Below are 22,287 nucleotides of genomic sequence, written 5' to 3'. Positions count from 1 at the left end.
GAGTAATCAAGAGGTAACAGGTCAGTAAATAATAACTACAAGAAAAACTTCAGATATAAACCTGTTTGTTTATTTTGGTAAATATTATAAAAATTGTAGAGCACAGTGACACTGCTTAAACCATCCACTCAGATTTTTTTGTTTTTCTTTTTTCTTTTTGCCATTTAAACAAAACAAAAATATACACTTAAAGAAATTGCATAAAGATCCAAAAGTTTTGAGTTACTCAGCTCTTTCTGTCATTCAAACACTGTAAAAGGATAAAACTAATATATTAAATCAGGATCTGGATCAGGATTGGTCATTTGATTTCATTAGTTGAATTATTAATTACAGATTTACCAAGCTACTCTATATCACTAGTACTTTTTGTGAGAGGCTGATTGAAACCACACTACTAAGACTTAAGGTATGATTAGCCCAGAATTATCTTTTGACATTTAAACAGTTCATCTCCTCTTTAATAGGTTCATGTTTAGGACAACTATGTACATGAAGACTGTGATAGACATGCTCTTCTAACTGGCTGAGATCCAGATGTTGGTACTGGCAGATATTTCCTAGTACATCCACATCAACATATTCACCAACGCCGAATGAGAGAGCAGACTCCCGATGCTTTGGTAGGAAGCTGGAGCAGAGGTCAGGTGGTGGTGGTAATGGTAAAGATGAAGGATCACCGCAGTTTGGGGCTGAACAGCTGCAGCAACATTGAGGCTCAGCTTTTAGACCTGGCATCATAGTCTCATAGTCAGACGTTATCTGCAAGATACCAGAAGAACACTTAGAGTGAGATCATGTTTTCTTTGTGCTGAGTAAACAATGTGGCATTTTCTGCAGTCAAATTACACATTACAACACTATTGTGTATCTATAGGCATACATGGAGTATATAGATTTTGATTCATCACCTGTAACTATTTATGATTGTATTTTTGTTAGCTTAGAATGAGCCTTTTCTACAGAGCCTTCTTTAAAAAAAGATTCAGTAGGCCAGAGCAGACAATCCACACATTACATTCAAGTGACAGCTGCCAAAGATTCTCCCACATGTTTTGTAAGGGAAAAGTGAGGACGATAGTCAGTTTGTTGGTCATCAACCTCATCCTCAACTCTGGTCCTTTTCAATTAATTAATTTATTTTAAATACATTATTGAAAAATAAAATAGATAAGTGGTAAAAAAAAGGTTTTTAATGAACAAGCATCAAAATGGTTTTATACTCTATGGAAAGTCACCACTTCTGTTTATGCCCCAGTGGGGGCACAGCCCACAGTTTGAGAACCTCTGCCTTAGAGGAAGGGTTCATTGGAAATAAATACATCTTCAAAAACTACCAGTTTTTAATCAAAGCAGAGACTTGGAAAATTAAAGAAGTCATCACACGAGTAATTACACACAGATTTCAACTACACTACAGGGCTAACAAGCATATCATTCTCCAGTGTATTTTGTGAACATACCTCCATGTCAATTCCTTCGGCTACCACTAATCTGAAAACATGTCCAAAGAAGTAGTGGAGATGGTGGGACATATTGTAACAAAAAACGAAACTTTTAAAGCTTCCAAACTAAAAATCCAGACCTTTTATCAGGCCAGAGAAGTGGGCATGAGCATTAAGACACAATGCATGTGTGATCGTGACACTCACTCACACTGTTTGTGGGAATCATTTTGCTACTCATAAGATAAACATGATAAGACTTTAAAGCCTGAACCATGAAATAATTCAATCCAATGTAAAACAAATGCATATATGAGTTTTAATTTGTCTTATATTGCAGTTTATTGCTAAAATGTATTTATTCATCTTCAAATCAGACTGATGCTGTATAAGTCTCAACTGTATGTATCAAACTAGATGTTAAGGGGATAAGTGAACTTTAGATTACTGTATACTTTTTGCTATGTTGGTCAAAGTGTTTTTATTTGTGTTATTACAGCAGAGAACTTGTCAGCAATGTTATTGTTTTTGTAGGTATCTCTGCTAACACACAGCTTACATTAGCTTTAGGAAAATAGTTATCAGAAAACATTTGCCAGGTAAAGGTATTTTGTGAGCCTGTCAACTCCATGCAGTGATTTTACTATTATTTCCTTTCTGAAGGTGTGTTTTTCCAGAGTAAGCTTATGACATGTTATGTTCTACCTTTATGACTCATCACTGACATCCTCTTCACATTTTGACCTGTTATTGCGATATAACCTTAGGTTTCATGAATGTTTCACATTTCATAAATGTTACTGACTAATAATGAGAAACTTCAAATGTACAGTGTTGAACCACTTTGCTGTTGCTTATACTGCTAGCATATCTAAAAGTGTCTGTGGTGGACAAACCTCTTTATTCTGCGGTGGGATTGATCTTCTGTGTTTCAGAACCAGTAGAAGACATAATGTGAACAGACACACAAACATGAGTGCTGCCACGCACATAACAGCAGTCAGGACCAGCGGCAGGTGGAACAACAGCTGAGGTTCATATGCTGGAACATTTACACAAATACAAATCTCAGTGCTAATAAAACAGATGAAAATACACGCGCACACAAACACATCAAACACATCACTTACTCTCTATTGTGTCTTCACTATTGGGTGGTATTACTTTTACAGGAAAATGAAAATACAAAAAGAGGAATTTATAAATGAGCAAATAAAATGAAAGTATGCACAGAGGTACCCCGACTTCCTCCCACAGTCCAAAGACATGCAACTAATGAGGTTTGGTTAATTTGTGATTTTAAATTGCCCCATAGTGTGAGTGGTTGTCTCTCTCTATGTGTTAGGCCTGCATACGATTGGCAGCCTGTTCAGGGTGTGCTTAAGGCCACCCTATAGTGGCTGGGATTTAGTCTCTGGCCCTCCAACCCTTGGAAAATGCATTGAAAATTCTAATTGAATTCTTATTCAATTTTTAAAAATGCTTTTCTTTTTCAAATTGCTAAATATGTTACTGCAGCGTGACTTTTTCTTTGCAAGCATGTAAACTACTGGGTGGAAAAGTTTTCATGAGACTGAAGTACCACTTCTCCTTGCTAAGAGTGAAATTGATTCTGTGCACGTGTTCAAGCCCAAAATAGCCTCTAACCACCCTGTTTCGCTGTTGGTCTGATATGCTGCTGCATCGCTCTTTTCCTTTTTTATCTTCATAAACGCTTCCATTTATTTTGGCTGTTCAGGCCAGAAGTCTCAAACTTTCAGCAGCAGACATGGCTTCCTTTCCGATCATGTCTGTGAAATACTGGTATGTTACCCAAATGATTTAGTCTTGTTTGCTTCCTCAGAAGAAACCTCCAGTCAATTGACGAGAAAGTCCCTTATGTTCTGAGTTTCACTTATGAAACTATGAACGTTAAACTACACTAATGCTTAAACGGGGGAAAAAATGTCCTTAAATACACTTGAATATTGCTTGAATGTTGTTTACATGAAAAGGAGATAAATGAATCTGACCTTTTGTAACAAAGCAATAACACAATCAATAACACAAATTTGCTTTTGGTCAGTTAATTATACAAAATTAATTTATAAGTGTGTACTTTAAAGCTTTTCAAGATATTTTCACATTTACATAGAAATATTTTAAAAGATAAAGTTAAAATAAAAAGTAAGTCCAACTTTTCGACTCCACTGTACATCTTTACAGAAACAGAAACCTCATGAAAGCAGAACATGGAATTAGTACGACTGATTTCTCATGAATGTCATTTATGGCCTATTATTTTTGGGGTCACAAACAGAATTCATAAGAGCTATAATATTTTATTCCTGTGAATTCATCACCTTGCTGAACAGCACATATACCTTCTATTTTTTAGCCTTAGTTAACTTATCTAACTTACTTATATCATCTCAGTTGATGTGATGTGACAATAAAAGTGATTTGATTTGATTTGATTTGATCAGTTGTGGTTGTCCTATGGGACAATTCCCACTAACCAGAAACCAGTCTGCTCTGAGTAGTTGAAATATGCATAACTGGAGACCATATTTAGCCAGCCAACTGAGAACTGTGGTGTAAATATTTATACTATACCTTGGGAAACATTCAGTTTTATGGCGCTGTGATAATCAGGTTGGAGGCTGATATCCACTCCACACTGATACGTCCCACTGTCATTTAACCTCAGTTTATCCACCTTGACAATGAAGAAGCTTCCAGTGGTGTTGTCGTACATGGAGAAGCGTCCTTTGGTCTCCCACCGGTTATGTTTGTCTGTCATTATCAAGTAACTGGAGCATTCATCAATACGGCACAGGTACTTCAAATTCTCTGTCAGGCCATTTGGATATTCACATCTGAAGACAAAACTCTCACCTTCCACACCAGAAAAAACTGTGGTTTTGGTGCTGATTACTGCTGTCATAAAACATTGGTGTTAGTTACACATTTTAATTATTTTTGTAATAAGCAGTCTAGTACTAGGTTTTAAATCTAAATACTATAAAACTCACCTTGGATGTGTAGTATAGTAATAATGACAGCTGTAGTTATTCTCCATGAGTCTAAGATGGTTCCCATTACTTCTAATTTACCTTCAGGCCAGAGTCAGGTTCTCCCCTCAGCCACTGAAGAAGGTAACAACCTGGACTAATGATTGTCTCCCTGTGTTCAGTCAGGTGCTTTCATGGTTATGGCTTTGAAACTCTTCCTCTTTCATGTAAAAAACTGTACACCCATAACATTCAACCACTGCAGGAAGCGGTTTCATTTTTTATAATAAACCAACTGTGCACCAGTTATTCAGCACGTTTAGTGACTGTCGAACTTTCTTCAGCATTAAGCAGGTAGAGAGATTTTATATTTTTCATAGAGATGGTAAAAGAAACTAATGTTGGACTAAAATTTGGTAGGTTCTTGGAAAAATTTTCCATATAGCCTGTTACTCCCAAGTCAACCCCCCCCCCCCCCCAAAAAAAAACCAAACAAAACCAACCAAACAAACAAACAAACAAACAAACAACAAACACTCTTGAGGTCTAATATAGCATTTATTAAGTATTCGTATTAATTAGGGGTATTTGCATGTTAACAGGCATGATTAACAAGACTTGGTTGGCCAACTAGGTTTGCCAAGCAGACATTTAAGTAGAAGATTTAGTTTTTTAATATTAGACAAAATACATGAAACTATTATTTATAGAAAGCATTAAACAAAAAGCTTAGAGGGTTCAACATTTTTGTTTGTTTCTCTCTGCTGCATCTTTTTGAAACTGCTTCATGGCTTATTTCCAGTTGGAAATTATTAATTTTGTCTTTGTTTTTATGTTAGATGTACTGTCAACAAGTCACTGTCTTTTTGACAAATAAATTACGCCATCTTGAAAGAGCTTTTTTTTTTTTTTGCTGCATTGAAAGCTAGGCATCAGTGTGACATTATATTACAAAAATATGATTTTTTTGTAGTAAGGTACAGGAAGTTCATATTTGGTTATTTATATCAGCCCTCACTGCCAATGTGTCTTTATTCACATGACCACTAGGAGTCATCGGAATACATGCGTTTCCTGTGGTGACCTCTATTTTTTTTTTTTTTTTTTAAAGGGAGCTACTGAAACTACCCTCCCACAAAATACTTCCAGATAAGCATCAACCTCAAAATACACTACATGTATCACAAATGCAGAACTACATCATTACTACAACTAACTAAGTGAAAAAGTGCAAATCACTTTTACTACAAACTCACACCAAAGGCAAATACGCAGTCTAGCTGCTAAATGTATTCATTCACTAGGGATGTAGTCCAGCACTTCCCCTGAACTTACCTAGAAATATTAACAGTGTCAAATGGTAGTTCACACACATTTTTTTCTCCAGTGTAAGGTAAATTTGATTAAGACACATATTAAACCACATGTGTAATCAAAACACTTAACAGCACCATTTAGTGTAAAAGCTTATAATGATGGAAATAGGTTTTGCTTATAACTGTCAGAAAAATATATACATTCTATCTTTGAGATCAACTCTGATTTACTCCTGATAAATCTAAACCAAACCAAAGTGTTCTGGGCTTCTCTTCGGTGGATTCACAGGGAGCTCTGGAGACACAAGGAGATGCACTATTAGTACCGCTCGTTGTATTTTTGGATGTCAAAGGTTTATCTCTGTGTTTCCTACACTTGCTAACACCTGTTCTTTCAGATATTACATCTGGCAAAGGATTTATGTAGATCCCAGAGTTATTATCGTGGTCATTTTGATGCTCTGCGGGTGGATGTTCTGAAGCTGCAGCAAGTTTGGACACGGATATGTTCTCATAGATATGAAGGTGTAGGCTAGATGTCGTTTCTGTTGGTTCAGTTGCTGGTGGATCCAGTCTTTGATGGTGTGTATGAATAGAGGAACGCCCAGGTAACTTCTGAAGATGCTCTGCTCCCTTGAAAACGGACAAAAATAAAAAAACAAACATAAATAAATAAATCAGAATTTTCTTATATGTTCAAAATATTTATTTTATTTTATTTTACTCACATGGCATTGAATAGCATTACTTATTAGCTGAGTAATTACTATGTGAATTAGACAAAAATGTATGAATCTAAATCTTTCTACAGTAAGGATAGAGGCATGCACGGTGCCATCAAAATGTATTTCCCCTATTCCTGATTTCTCAGTTTTTTGCATATTTCTTACACTTAAATGTTTCAGAGCATCAAATACATTTTTGTTTATTATTTAAAGAGAACTGGAGTAAATACAAAATGCATTAAAAATGTTTATTAAGGAAAAATAAGTAATCCAAATCTTTCTGGCCCTTTGTGAAAAAGTAAATGCATCCTCTTGTTAAATCATCAAGTAATTAATTAACCTGTTTTTGAAAAGCTGAGTTCAATTTCACTACACACCTAGAATTGCTAACGTCCAGACCTGTTTGATAAAGAAAACACTTAAATAGAGCCTGTCTGCCAAGGAAAAGTAGGCTAATGGGAAATTCACAGAGAAACTCGTGGATTCTTCAACTGACCGCTGCGGCACACCTGCACCAGGGCAAACCTCCGCCTACCCCACTCCTGCTTTACAGGTGAAAATAGAACAACAGGACCGCTAGTCTTTGATTTTATTTATTTTCTGCTGTGTTTCACTTGCATCTATTTGAAAGAGTGAGTGTAAACACACAATAAAATATTTTATGTGCTGGAATGTGCAGAAAATAGGTTTAAATGTTAAACAAATTTCTTCCAGTCAGAGAATGTTGCATATAATTAAATTTTTTGCTTGATGCATAAAGTTAAAAGATTAAAACTAATAAAACAAGTTTTAAAAAGAGACTTTTCCATTTGATTACATTTTGTATGATGGATTATGCAGAAAAATGGCAATATTGTTCTGTTTGTCCTGATTCTCCCTAGTTGGTGTCTGACCTTTTTTCCTGTGCATCTTTGCTGATTTGATGAAAGCCCAGTCTGGTTAACCACATGTTTTGAGAGTTTGTGTTCCAGAGGGTGTTGGGAGTCAAAGACTAGGTCCAATCAAAGACCAGACTTAAAGATGCTTTTGTATGACCTTAAATAGGCGATCAGGCTTAAAAAGCTTTCCTAAAGTGACTGAATTTCCTCCACAGTGATGTGAAAGACTCGTTGTTAGTTGTCACAATACTTCTTGGTCAAATAGCCCTTCACAGCCTGGAGGCGTGTTTGGCGTCATTGTCCTGTTGAATTACACATGACAGTCCAACTAAATGCAAACCAGATGGGATAGCATGTTGCTGCACGATGTTGTGGTACTCATATTGGTTCAGTGTGTCTTCAATTTTGAATAAATCCCCAACAGTGTCACCAGCAAAGCACCAGCACACCATCATGCCACCTCCTCTGTGCTTCACGGTGGGAACCATGCATGTAGAGACCATCAGTTCACCTTTTCTGCATGGTGGGTGGAAGCAAAGATCTCACATTTGGACTCATAAGACCAAAATACAGATTTCAACTGGTCCAATGTTTATTCCTTGTGTTTCTTGGCCCAAGCAAGTCTCTTCTGCTTGTTGCTTTTCCTTAGTAGTGGTTTCTTAGAAGCTATTTGACCATAAAGGTCGGATTCGCACAGTCTCCTCTGAACAGTTGATGTAGAGCCATCAGGCCATCAGACTGCTGAACACGTCATAGACACCTCAGCTTCACTACTGGAACTTCAACATTATGCACTCCACACTGTATATAAATGCCACTTGTTTTGCACATATTCAACTCTGTATATTTTATATATTTTATTATTATTATTATTATTATTATTTTATTTTATTTTTTTACTATTTAATTTGTAAAAATGTGTATACACACACACACACACACACACACACACACACACACACGTAGGAAAATATTTAGTATACACATCCAGAAATGCATACACTATTATATATTGTACATATATTTATTAGTTTCAGGTTGGCCATTCTTGTATTTTGCTCGTTTGTGTTGTTGTGTTTGCACATCTCTGTTGCTTGTGGGGCTCGCACACAAGAATTTCACTCGCATGTGCTGTGCCAGTGTGCCTGCACATGTGATGTGACAATAAAAAGTGATTTGATTTGATTTGTGATTTTGAGCAGGGGTGCCCAATCCCGGTCCTCGAGAGCTACCGTCCTACAGCTTTTAGATGCATCCCTACTCCAACACAGCTGAATCAAATGGTTTGATTACCTCTTCAGCATGCCATCGTGTTTGGCAAAGGCCTGATAACAAGCCATTCATTTGATTCAGCTGTGTTGGAGTAGGGATGCATCTAAAAGCTGCAGGATAGTAGCTCTCGAGGACTGGGATTGGGCAGCCCTGATGTAGAGGAATATCTGCTACTGGAACATTGATCTGGGCTCCAATCTGAGGTGTGGTTAAATTGCAATTTTTGAGGCTGGTGACTCAGATCAATTTATCCTAAGCAGCAGATGTGATTCTTTGTCTTTCTTTCCTGGGGCAGTCCTCATTTGAGCCAGTTAGCCCTTTTTTTTTTTTTTTTTTTGCAATTTTCTGGACTGACTGACCTTCAGTTCTTAAAATAATGATGGGTTAGGGACTGTCATTTCTCTTTACTTAGCTGATTGATTCTTGCCATAATATGAATTCTAACAGTTTTTAAATAGGGCTGTCAGCTGTGCACCAACCTGACTTCTGCACAACACAATGGTCCCAATGCCATTAAGAAGGAAAAGGTGACTACATCATGAAGCTCACTGAGAGAAAGGTGTGCAGAGCTGTTACAAAGCAAAGGCTGGCTACTTTCAGGAATCTAAAATATAAGACATTTTTTGAGTTATTTATATTTTTTCTTTGCTGCAAATATCCATAAATTCATACATTTGATGTCTTCAGTATGTATCTACAATGTAGAAAGTAGTAAAAATACAGAAAAATCATTAAATGAGAAGGTGTGTCCAAACTTTTGACTGGTAGTGTATGAGTTTTCTACTCAAAAAGGCCTCTGTGTTCTTCTTTAAATGTAATTCACTACAAATTAAACAGAAATGTAAAATGTTAGTCAGTGTACTTCTGAGACACTTGAATGCAGAATTCAGTTTCTCTGTGTACCAGATCACCAGACATAGCCAGACTATCTCTCCCCCTTCTCACTTTCTTAATTGTGCTTAGTTAACCATCATGTTGCTTGAAGGTTAGTATTTTTATCTTGCTACTTTTAACAGGAAGACAGTAGAACTTATCTTTGCATCTAATGGTGTCAGTGAGTGTGTGCTTCTGAAACAGGAGTGACTTCCAGTGCCAGTATCTGTTACTTTGCAAGAATACCTTTTTAGTTGACCCAGATTTATCACCAGAGCTATACACAATATGACTTTTGACTTTTCAATTGTAAGGGGAAGAAGCATTTTACTTAAAATGTCAAACCATTCCTTTAGCACAACACTAATGTAACACTGTGGTTTTAACACATCCCCATTGAAAAATTCCACAATATAAAAAAATGAGAAATGACTTTTGGAAAACCCCTCGTCACATACTTACATTTGATGTATAAAAAAAACCCCCAATCATATTCTACTTTATATAATTTGCTGTCTAAGGCAATCACTGATCTCTAGGAGGGAATGAACCTCCTGATAGTGTGATCTCCAATTTTCCATCTCATACCTCTTGTTGATGCGCACTGCTGACATCTGTGTTGTTGAAGCAAACTTGTAGTTGAGGTTTTGAGGTTTTTCTGTACTTCCTGAAGCATACTGTCAGCATCAGGAGACATGCCATAGCAATGCCCCCGACTGCAGCATACACAATGGTGCCTGATGAAAACAAGATTATAGAATCATCTTATTCATCAGTAACTTATACACCAATCACATCCTCAAGTGGAAACTCACCTGTGCTGATTTTAGGTTGTTCTTTAGTGGAGAATGATTCTGCAAAACAGGACTCAATATTACTTCTTTATGTAAAATGTATCCAGAATTTATATTTGTAAGGACTGTAAATCAATAATTTGTAATACATTGTTTTTATACCCATTGAAGGTTTTGTAGGCTTAATGGTGTCTGTTCCAGTTGTTAACTGTGTTGTGTTGGTATTCTGATATGTCCATGTGGTAGGAACATCAGGTGTCTCAGTTTCAACAGCTGTATAAGAGAAAGGGGCAAATTATGGTACTATTATTAACTAATCAATATACAATATATATATTCTAAAAGTAAAAGTTTTTCATTCAAAATTTAATTCCGCAATAAGATCACTGTTTTTAGATACCTTTATTTTTTATATATATCTAGGGATGTTTTCTGCAAAATAAGTTTTATGTCATGGATATATAAGTGGAATTTTTAATATACTGATGCAAAAAGGAATTGATGCATTTTACAGATGTATTCACTTCAGGTGTCCAGAAGCTAGTTTTAACAACTTTGTATTAATATAGCTTATCGAGAGATGACTTAGAACAAGAAAAACAAAAAGTTAAAATAAACCTATTTGATTGTTTTAATGCTCTGATGTTTCTAATATGTTATGAACTGGATGTTTTTCTTCACTGAGCCTCCAAAAATACAATAAAACCACGTGAGAAGAAAAAAAGGGGAAATAAATCTTTTGAATCTTTTAACAAGAAGATCCAGTCAAGCCACGAGGGGAAATTACTTGGAACCACCAGATTATAAACCGGATTATAAAATGCATTTTAATTCACAAGCTATGCTTTTATATGCAGTAATTTTTTTCTGAAATAAAGAACTATAAGAAACGTGGAGTATTTTTTTTTCCTTATCTTTTGAAGTAAGAATGCAGATGCATAATTCAAATTAAGCGTACTGATAAAATAAACTCAGAAGAAATAAAATGATGACATACCTTTCTTTACTGTGAGCTGTATCTGAGTGTATGTGTCCAAACCAGGCCTGTCCACTCCACACCAATATTTCTGATGTGAGTCTGACAGCTGGAGATCACTGAAGGTCACAGTGAAGGATCCATCTCCAGAATCCACCAGAGTTATCCTCCCGGACTCTGCTCTTCCACCAGATTTTACAGTAGCCAGCCTGTCTTTCTCGCTCCCACATGGATCTTTGCAAAAGTATTTATTATACGTCCATGCAAGTCTGTGTGAGCACTGGAAGGAGACATTTCTGCCCTGAAATCCTTCTATCTTCATCAACTTGTTTCCATCTGCCAACGTAGCTGCTAAAATTGGCAAGATATAGTGCATCCCGGAGTTAAACAAATGTTAGAAAACATTAATACGTTAATTAATTACATTAATATAATTTTTCTAAGCCACTTACTGCAAAAAAGACAGATGATATAGATGGTCTTCATTTTGGCTGATAAACTGCCAGCTCAGTGGTTCTTATCTTGGTGGTCCTTTCAGGTATTTACGACTGGTCAAACTCTTTCAGTTTGCTCCACCACTGTACGAGGTTGTGCACATGAATTGAATTATATTGTAAGTCACGATCGCGATAAAACTGTAAACTAGTCGAAAATATTTACCAAGTAAATGAAATCACTGTCACATACAAATGATTGCGAAAGAATACAAGGTGCGAGCTTACTATAAGCGCACAGAGCAGTCACGGTGTGCAGAGAAGCGTTTGTTTGTGACGAGTGGGGGGCAAACACGCCTCCGCAGATGTGTCACAGCTGCACTCCTCTCGCGTGAATTGACCTGACTTGTGAAAGCAAAGAAAGGAAGGAACTTCTTCAAAGAACTGACACCTACACAAACTTGATGACGGCCTCAGTTAACTGACAGTTACTCGTTGACAGCAGCACAGTTTTATGCCATAGTTGTCTATATTTTTTTCTTTTAGCACGTAGCGTTAGATTTGTGATCAAGTCATCTACATCTGTAGATGAGTTTGATAGTGAATACATTTTAAAGTTCTGAAACCTCCCTGTTTAAAAGCTTAGCTACAGTGTTTTCCTTCTCCAAACAGGATTTTACTCATTTTAATCAAAGACCGTACTTTAATTTTGAAAACTGGTTTACTTCCCGTCGACATCTGTGCAAGTAACAATAGGAATTACACCCGTTCAGTCCAGCTGGTTTTAAAAAGAGGCAGAGGAATCACACAGTGCCAGCCAGTGAGGGGCACAGACACAGCAGGGCGAGGAGGAAGCAGCAAAATGGTCATCAAGGAAATCTGATTTGAAACTAGATCCAGACACAGAGGAGGAGCCGGACTCAGCAGTAACAGCATTTACAATAACATGCAACTGATTAAAGACTGGTTATACTCCCACTACATTGCTGTCTTAACCTCTTGGGTATTTGTGCTATGGTTGTTTTGACCAGAAGAAAATCCAACACTGTTTCAGACTTTGCTTTAATTGGTCTTTAAAAAAAAAATCAAAAGTTTTTCAGTTGAAAACACCTGATTCTATTTCTGCTTTCAAATTAACTGGTAATCCCAGAGGGTCATTTAATTTTGCCACTCATCTTTGTAATATTGGGAGGGAAGAACTTGATTTAAATTTGAATTTTCAGTACAAATGTGGTAACGGCCCTCATATATTTAATAATATTTAATTTCCCCAAACATATTTACTATTGATTTCATTTTCAATAAACTTCTCACATTGTTGCCTGACACCTACAACGTCTCCTTTACAAAAAGCAAAAACAGGAAGACGTGAAATAATGATGACTCCAGTATTTGCCTACATTTAGTTTCAGTTGCATGAGTATCATTCTGGTGACTTGACAAACCAAACCAAAGCAGGAACAGAAATTTAGATTCACCACAAACCTACAACAACATACTGAATACATCTTACTTTATACTTCTTATATCTGCATCTGTTGATGTCGATCAACAACTGTGCAGTAAGCTGCACATGTAAAAAAAATATATAAAATTCACTTTTCATAAGGTATGATTTAAATTTTTTAAATTTTAAAATATAAAATAAAACATAGAAAAGAATTAACAGTTTGCAGACTGTAGAACTAAAATTAAAAGATCTGCTAGAGGTAGATATCTGGAGTTTTTTGTACATTATTTTTTTCCAGCTCTGCAGCTGCCCCACAAGGTGGTGAGGATGTGCGTGGTTTATTTTTTATTTTTTTGTGTGTCTGTATAAACAGACTGCAAATCAATTTCCCACTGGGGACAATAAAGTTACCATTGTTACCCCTGTTCTGTATACAAAAAAAAAAGAAAAAAGAAAATGTAAAATATGTTTTAATAAGGGTCATTGTGAATATCCAGCCCCCCACAAGATATTCAGGTGTCTTTCTCACAGATACTTTATTCAGCACACCAAAAATGTTTTTTCTTGGTTCAGCACCAACGTTTCTCGAGCTGACTCCCCTCACACACACACACACACACACACACACACACACACACACACACACACACACACACACAAATCACAACAACAGTCACCTGAAGGTACTTTACTTTACATTGTAAGGTAGACTCTACAATAATAAATACAGAGGAAAACCCAACAATCATGATCCCCTATGAGCTAGCACTTTAAGGACAGTAGAGGGAAAAACTCAATTTTAACAGGAAGAAACCTCCGGCAGAACCAGGCTCAGGGATGAGCAGCTATCTGCTGTGACCAGTTGGAGTGAGAGAAGCAAGACAGGATAAAAGACATGCTGTGGAAGAGAGCCAGAGATGAATAACAAGTATGATTCAGTGCAGAGAAGTCACACAGTGAGTGAGAAAGGTGACTGAAAAAGAGATACTCAATGCATCATGGGAATCCCCCGGCAGCCTACAACTTTTGCAGCACAACTAAAGGAGGATTTAGGGTCACCTGATCCAGCCCTAACGATATGCTTTAGCAAAAAGTAAAGTTTTTGGAACTGCCAAACCACCTTTTTTGCATGGTATTCAAGTTGTGCCTGTTTATCTTTTGTATGTTGTTATGAATTGTACTGGCCAAATAAGTAAAAGTGCTTTTAATCTGAATGCACCCAGGCAAAGAAGCTTTGGTACCTTCATCGTCCAAAGGCATCAAGGGAGATTTGTCCAGTTTATTTTGTAGCCCGAGAGAGAACCAAAATTGTAAATTATCTAATCAATGGATGGATGGATGTCTCAAAGTTGTCTAAAAACAAAATAATGTCATCTGCCTAAAGAGATATGATATGATTTTGAGCACCAATTCTAATGTGAGAGACTGTGGACTGTCTAATGACTTGTGCTAAGGGTTCTCGAGAGAGAGAGAGAGAGAGAAAGAGAGAGAGAGAGAGAGAGAGAGAGAGAGAGATAGAGAGAGAGAGAGAGGCAGAACAAGAGAGGGGAAAGTGGGCAACCCTGCCTTGTCCCATGGTTGTTACATCTTGTGAGGCTGTGGGAGTGTGTGGGTGTGCTGTTCCTCTCTCTCCGCCTCCTCCTCTCTTGCTCCTCCCCTCTGTCTTTCTTTTACTCTGCCCTAGCTGATGCCCTTTCCCTCGTTTGGCACCTGAACTCAGTCAGCAATTACCTCTCAGAGGTTACTTGGGAAGAATTGTGTGGTGCAGGGTGGTTGTCCTGTGTCTCTACATTGCTTTCTAGGTGATTGAAAGGTCTTATTGTGTGATTGTGCTGCCTGTGGTGTGGAGCGTTGGGAGAAGTGGAGACAGTAACTGCGCCAAGTGAGTAGTGTGGGCCTCAACAGCAGTAGAGCTTGCTGCTGCTAGCGAAGGGTGGGCCTGTGGGCCCTCGGAAGTGCACTTTACTTTGTTGTTTATTAGTTGTTTTCTTGCTGTTGTTATCTTTTTCTTATTTAGTCTTATTGATAAAGTGGTGTTGCTGTCTCTTTGTGTTAAGAGTATTTGTAATAAAACCTTAATATATGCTAAACACCTTTGTTTGGTTTCGTTTTCATTCTTTTCCGGTCCTGTTTGTTACCGCTCCCCACACTTTCCCCTAGATCTCATTTGTGGGGATGTAACAACACTGAATGTAAACAAGGGAGAAATAAGGTCCCCTGTTAGTACACTTGCAAAGGGTGAGTGGTCTGTCTTAATCATTGCAACAAACTTCTGCTTAAACCCAAAGTGTTTTAATACTGTCCATGTATATTCCCACTCTAACCTGTCAAAGGCTTTCTCCGCATCATGTAAGAATACTGCACATGGATTATGATAGCCATCTGTGGCATCTATGATATGCAACAGCCTTCTTATGTTATCAGATGTGAGCCTCCCTCAGATAAATCCTGTCTGGTCTGCATTAACTAAAACGTGAATAACTCTTTCCAAGCGCAATGCGAGAGACTTGGCACATACTTTGTAGTGATGGGATCTTTTTAGAGAACCGGCTCTTCAGGTTGTTTTGTTGCTTTAATTAATTTATTATTAACAACAATATGAAATTATGCACAAAAGGAATTACTAATGCAAAAAAAGTGGTTTTATTCATATATGTTTATATATAAATATATACGGTGGCCCCTAGAGACAAAACACGTACAAATTCCAAAACACATTTCTAGCATTAACTGAACTTCCCAAACAGAGCTTCCTAGATCACTTAAATTACACAATTGAAAGCATATTGTTTGTATATTTATACACAATCACTCATATATATTCAAATAATAAAAAAAAAAAGTTCATTTACCTGTTACTACCACACACCAAATCCGGTGGTTGGTACTTCTGTCAGTGCGCCCCAGGGCAGCTGTGGCTACAATGTAGCTTGCTATTGCTAGTGTGTGAATGTGTGTGTGAATGGGTGAATGACTGAATGTAGTGTAAAGCACTCTGGGGTCCTTAAGGACTAGAAAAGCGCTATACAAATGCAGGCCATTTTACTTGCTGGCTTGTGTAGCCACTAGGTAACAAAAGCTCAACACTGCCCCTAGCATCCTGTAGCACTTCTGCTGTGTTTTGTACGTGTTTTGAGTTTTTATGTGCTTCGGAGTTTGTACGTGCTTTGTCTCTAGTGGCCACCGTAAATATACTTTTATTTATTCACTCCACATAAAATGTAATAAATAAATCATATAATACAAAAACCAACTATTCACATTTCAACTTTTAACTATTTCCAGCTTTTTCCTGCAAACTACAACACAATTAAATATAAATTAAAATATGAAAACAAAAAGAAGATGCACATTCTCTGTCATATGGGCCTGCATGAATAAACTTTCTGAATCCTTTATCATCTGCAACTGAAAATAGTTGTGGATGACTACTATACCTTTCTAATGTGACGTTGTTGTCCCTGGCTCTCTTTCTCTCTCTCTCTCTGTTCCTGTACTACTGCGAGTGTAACCACTGCCCCTCCCCCTTCTTCCCAGCACAAAGCACAAGGCTGGCGTGCAGAGTGAAGCGGAAAAAAGTGCAAGAGAGAAGGTGAGAGAAAGAAAAAATACCCCACGGCCCGCATTGTTCACGTCAAAGATCCGGCTCTAAGAGCCATTTCGTTCGAGACCGACACATCACTAATACTTTGAGATCAGTTGTGAGTAGGGATATTGGTCTGAAACTAGATCACTCAGAGGATCCTTTACCTTTTTTAAGAGAAGAGTAATAAGTGCTATTTTCTCATCTCTCTGGAAAGAGACATTCTGGATTGCAAAATTAAGAGTCAAGCATAAGTGAGCCGATCATATCCCAAAGCCATCTATTCCAAGATTTAGCCTTTTATTTAGACCTTTCAGCGCTCTATGCAGCTCATCCAGAGTTAATGGGGCCTCCAACCCGTCCTGAGCTGCTTGTGAGATTTGGGGTAGTTCCAAACTGTCAAAACTCTTACAAATAGACTCCTTGAAATTGATCTCTGATTTATACAGATTTTCAAAAAGCAATATAAAAAGGCAGTGGTATTGCTTGGGGGTTTGTTGCAATTTTACCATCTGCAGCTTTTATTACTGGGATGGGTGTCCTTGTTTAAGCATAAGTACCAACAGATGACAAGGACACTCTGATTCAAAATAGTACTTCTGTCTGGTTCTATGGAAGATGAACTCTGCTTTAGCTAAGGTTACTGCATTGTATTCATCTGTCTGTGATGCTAGGAGTGTAGACTGGTAATCTAACTTTTTTTTTGTAAATTCTGTAATAATTCTATTTGATTTTCTAAAATAGAGACCTGAGCAACTTTTGATTTTGCCTGCACAGAGGAGAATGAGATGCAAAAACCATGAATAAAACATTTTGTAGTCTCCCATAAGACCTGTGGGTCAATGTCTACATTGGTGCTGATATCTAAGAAATCTTTCAGCTGGAGCTAAAGCATGCTAAGAAGAGTAGGGTTGATTAACAGCGATGTATTCAGTCACCACCTAGGGGTCCTAGTCTTAGTATTAGGCAGGTCGATGCTCCATAATAAGGCCGAGTCATCAGATAACAAGATTGGCTGAATAGAAGTACTACCTGAAATTAGGCAAAGGCTAAAAAAAAATGTAATTTATCCTACAGAATGTCTTGTGTTTATTGGAGAAGAATGTGTAATCCTTGGTGTCAATGTTCTGCATACGCCAGAGATTGATAAGGGTGAGATCTCTAATGAGTGCATTCAGCAGAGTGGATGAGAGATTAGTTGCTGCATCTGGATTAGATTTATCAAAAACAGGGTTAATAACGGCACTGAAGTCATCTCCCAACACTAAGGAACAGTCATTTTGTTCTAATAGTGCGTTGGCAAAATAGGTAAAAAAGTCTCTGTCTGGCTCATCTGGACAGTATATAGATACGAATGCTAATTTGTGATTTAAAATACTGCCAGTGATAAGTGCCATTCTCATCATTTTAAGCACTTTGTTAGCAGCCTGTTGTAAAAAGACACTTTATTGCCATTTCTTTAGTTGATTCTACAAAAAAAAAAAGCCCATGATGACAAAGTTTGTTGTTATTAAAAAAATTTTTTAATAACAACAATGTGAGACCCAAAGAGCTGGTATTAAAAACCTGGCATAATATGTATGGTGTGTAGTTTGTTTTTGAAAAAAATATGAGGAAATTGGACAAATGGAGGGAAAAGGTGGCAGGCCTGAAACTGTATATGACAACATGAAATTAAATGGCTAAAACACTTTGACATAGGAGCTGTGAGACACACCCGGCCTTGTTGAAGCTTCAAGAGAAATGGTCTCAGTGGAAGGGTGGGTGTCAAAAAGTAATGCTTAAGGAAGAAAAACAGAAAAAACAACTGAGATATGCCAAATAACAACACCTGGAATGAAAATACGTGACGAACCAAAATTTGAAAAGTTTGGTTCCAGTTGTGTATACCTATCTGTAAAATGTGGTGGAAGCTTTGATATTTTTGGGGCCTGCATTTCAGCCAGTGGTGTTGGCGATCTTATCAAAATTGATGGAATTATGAATGCAAAAATGCATGAACAACACTCTTTCAAAAATAATTGATAGAAGGCCCCAAACAAGACTCTTGATTACCCAGGATGTTGACTGGATATAGCTTGTTCTGTGAACAACATAAAAACAATGTTTAAACTGTGTGAACACTTTCTAAGACATGTATTTGTTTATTTTCATATATTATTCATTTTCACTTCACACAAGCGAGTGTGTGAATTGAGGCCATTACCAGGTAATTCATCTGAACATGGTTAAAAATGGGAAAAAGGGATAAATAGTATTTAAAGATTATTTCTTTGTAAAAGATTAAAGGTATAAAACACAGACAGTTTAGTTTGTCCTGCCACTCTTGGTCTTTTATTCAGTTTAAGCTGTCTTTTGGCTTGTGTCCTGTTCTTTAATTTATCACTATCCATCTGCTTCTCCAGTAAACATGGCTTCTATAACACTACCCATGCAAGAAATGTTGAAACTTCCCTTTTGCTCTTCATTGGGGCTCGCTCGGGCCACTTCGAAGGTGGGGTGCCCCCGGCCTCTCGGCCTGGGGCTCGGTCACTCAGGCGCAGCTGGCTGCCGGCGGAGCTCACGGGCGCGTCACTGCAACTCCCCCTGGCTTCTGCTCCGCGGCTGCTGAGTGAGCCCTCATCTGGGACTCTCCTCAGCTATTTCCGGGACAGTGGCGCAGCTGCCCCTCTGTTGGTCTTCCTTGGTCTCTTGTGTTCTGGGGGCCTCTGGATGTCTGGAGTTTTGATCTCCTCTACACCTGCTTCACGCCCTGGAGGACGGGGCTGTGGCCCCCCCACACCCTCTAGCAGATTATTACATGAAGGAACCTTTAAAAAAAAAAAAAACAAGCGCGTCCATGCTCACAGGTGTACACACGGGTGATCACACCCACAAACTACACCCTTTTTGGCTCCTACCTCAAAGCACACTGTGTTCTGTTGATCTTATGTGCTGCACAATAATGTTTAACATTTAGTATTTACTGTCATATTCCCATATATCATTGTGATGTTGTTTATTCTATTACTCTTGTTCTCTTCTGCTTGCTTTCTTTTTTCTTTCTCAGCAGGTGATCCAGGTGATTGATATATGCATTTTTTTTCTCTGCCCGTTCTGTTGGTTTTTGTCTTTTGCCCTTCTCCCCCGTCCCTCTTCTCAGCTGTTTCTCTTTCCCTCTTTCTTTCTCCCCTTCTTTCCCCCAGTCAAGTCTGTCCCGTATTCAGTAAGTGAAAATAAAATAAACAATAAAAGGTGAATCAAATGGACCATTACGGCAAGGCTGGGATGGTCAGTTTGGTAAAGTAAATCCGTTGGGCATCTTTCTTTGCCTTTAGACAACAATTCTGATGGCAAAAGAGCCAAACGGGACAGGCCAAAATAAATAAATAAATAAATAAATTTTTGAGTTACAGAAACACAGGCAGCTACAGTGGTGAATTAGAAATAACCACAGTGAAATTTAGCATACACCCTCAGTGTGACGAAGATTTCAGATGAAGCTTTTAATACCCGGAGTATCCACTTGTCGAGGAATTTCCATAAAATTTACACAAATCTCATATATCTTTGCGATTAGCTCTGATTTATTCCAGACAAATCTAAACCAAGCCATCAAACAGCTGGTTGTCTGACACAACAAAAAATCCATAACATCAACACAGCTGGTACAACTTCTAATGACTTACTCTCACTTTGCTCCAGCAAATTCAACCCCGAATATATTTTATGCTTTATTTTATTCACAGTGATTAGAGATCACCCTGATCACTGCCTTTGATAGCAGTATCTGATTCATACCTCTCTTGTTTGCATTGCTCAGATCTGCCCTGTTGTTGATTATGGCTCACTCAGTCAATGCAGCTGCTAAAGCCATTCATGTTATTAGAAGAAGGCATCTACTTCAACATTTAAATGAATTCATGTATAAATTTAGGATTTCGCTTACCACATAAAAGACAGGAGATGAAAGAAATGCTGGAAAAAGTGCCAGCTCTGTTGTTGCTACAGACTCTGCATTTGGAGTTACAAAGTTAAAGGCTTATAGCACCACTGTACGCATTTGGAAATGAAATATATTTATTAATAAACAAGAGCCGGTCATGAGCCGATCCAATGACCTCTTTCAATACATACACAGCATGCTTCATGACCCTCAGCCTCATTGAACTGCCACACACAGTGTTACTCTGTGGAGGAAGCATGAATGTTACTTTCCTCCACATTTGTTTACACTGAGAAACAGTTTTTCAAAATTAACTATTGAAGTTAATCTTTGCTGCGTGTCACTAGATGCACTGACATTTATCAGTGAATTACTTTGTGACTGGAAACAGTTTTTAAAATGAAAAACGAATGGATGTGAATGTTCTCTATTGGATTGAAATCTGATGACTGCGCAGTCCATTTATCTACAGAGAATTTATTGCCACTTTCAGGAAAACAGTTGAGATGATACGAGCTTCGTGACATCATGCTAGAAGCAGCCATGAGAAAATAAAACATGGTCATTAAAGGATAACCATTCATACAAGGCATGATGGATCCATGCTTTCCCATACTTAACATCACATTGTGATCACAGAGCACAGCAGACATGGAGTGGAAACAATAACTTTTAATTCAGTGTATAGGCATATTATAATGAAAACAAGTGTTGCTCATAATTGGAAAATGTATTTGTCTCCAAATGTCCATAAAAAGTACAGATTATAACTTAACTTCCTGAGGTTCCTGCAATCACAGGTTCTTTCATATATTAAAGATGGCAAGACATTAATGTAGATGCCAGTTATTATTATTCATTTGAGCCCTCCATGGGCGAATACCCTGAACCTGCCAGAGGGCTGGAGAAATAAATGGCTTTATAGACAGCAGTGAGTGTGCTGCATTTGGTTTATGTGGGTTTAAATGTTTGTAGATCTGATCTTTGTTGATGAGTAGAGACAGAAGAACTTGCAGACAGCTTGCTACAGTTGTTTGTTCTCGTGTCAGTGTCATTGTACCCACAACTGACCTATTAAAAAGTGACAAAAAAAGTGTTGAGATATATAGATATATATAAAAATCCAAAGTTTTTAATGATACATATGAAATATGAAAGTTTATGCGCAGCCAGTTGGCTTTGCTCTGCTTAGTTTAACTGAAAGACAGAAAGCATGGGGTATAGGCTATCAAACAAATTTAGTCAAATTTAATCCATTAAAGACAAAAAACAAACAAACAAACACACAAAAACCAGGTGCATTTTTAAGGGAGCCGTCAGCCAGACGATTTCTTTGACATGATTTGTAATTTTGTTTTTAGTTTTGTCGACTGGCCATTTAATGAATACTTGAGGAGTCAAGGAGGCTCTAATAGAAGTAAACTGAGATATAAAAATGTTAGCAAGTGCCCTCCGGGTATGCTTATCTGGTAATAGAGCCAGACAAACCATTTCTCCCATGTCCCAGTGTCTGAAAATCTCAGACAACCACCTCCTGTTTTGCCATTATATTTAAGAGAAGGACATGAAAGTGGTTTTGGTACAGAGTTGGGGTTGTATAACTCTCATGATTTACTTTTCAAT

At 37.6% G+C, this 22,287-nt stretch overlaps 2 protein-coding genes across 7 annotated transcripts; both read right to left on the bottom strand.

Moving 5' to 3' along the window:
• Positions 1-98: 98 nt before the first annotated feature.
• Positions 99-4,663, bottom strand: LOC309709017 (uncharacterized protein). 2 transcript variants are annotated; one of them, XM_082537436.1, is made up of 4 exons: positions 4,460-4,663; positions 4,041-4,364; positions 2,342-2,487; positions 99-762 (listed from the first exon to the last, which is right to left on the bottom strand). In XM_082537436.1, the coding sequence occupies exons 1-4, from the start codon at positions 4,524-4,526 to the stop codon at positions 427-429; spliced, it is 873 nt and encodes a 290-aa protein (XP_082393562.1). In that variant the 5' UTR covers positions 4,527-4,663; the 3' UTR covers positions 99-426. The 2 variants fall into 2 exon arrangements, with proteins under 2 accessions (XP_082393562.1, XP_082393563.1); XM_082537437.1 differs by having other exon boundaries at positions 4,041-4,361.
• A 314-nt stretch (positions 4,664-4,977) lies between these two features.
• On the bottom strand, positions 4,978-16,034 carry LOC309708396 (uncharacterized protein). Of its 5 annotated transcripts, none has more exons than XM_082536383.1 (7): positions 16,009-16,034; positions 11,725-12,111; positions 11,294-11,623; positions 10,459-10,569; positions 10,318-10,356; positions 10,091-10,239; positions 4,978-6,387 (listed from the first exon to the last, which is right to left on the bottom strand). In XM_082536383.1, the coding sequence occupies exons 2-7, from the start codon at positions 11,756-11,758 to the stop codon at positions 5,971-5,973; spliced, it is 1,080 nt and encodes a 359-aa protein (XP_082392509.1). In that variant the 5' UTR covers positions 11,759-12,111; positions 16,009-16,034; the 3' UTR covers positions 4,978-5,970. The 5 variants fall into 5 exon arrangements, with proteins under 5 accessions (XP_082392509.1, XP_082392512.1, XP_082392510.1 ...); XM_082536386.1 differs by lacking the exon at positions 16,009-16,034 and having other exon boundaries at positions 4,978-6,049; positions 6,141-6,387; positions 11,725-12,594; XM_082536384.1 differs by lacking the exon at positions 16,009-16,034 and having other exon boundaries at positions 11,725-11,850; positions 11,995-12,594.
• Between the last annotated feature and the right edge of the window lie 6,253 nt (positions 16,035-22,287).

This window comes from Aulonocara stuartgranti (assembly GCF_965226115.1).
Source record: "Aulonocara stuartgranti genome assembly, chromosome: 6".
Lineage (NCBI taxonomy): Eukaryota > Metazoa > Chordata > Actinopteri > Cichliformes > Cichlidae > Aulonocara > Aulonocara stuartgranti.
Note: the sequence above shows the minus strand (reverse complement) of the source record. Positions and strands in the feature narration are given on the sequence as shown.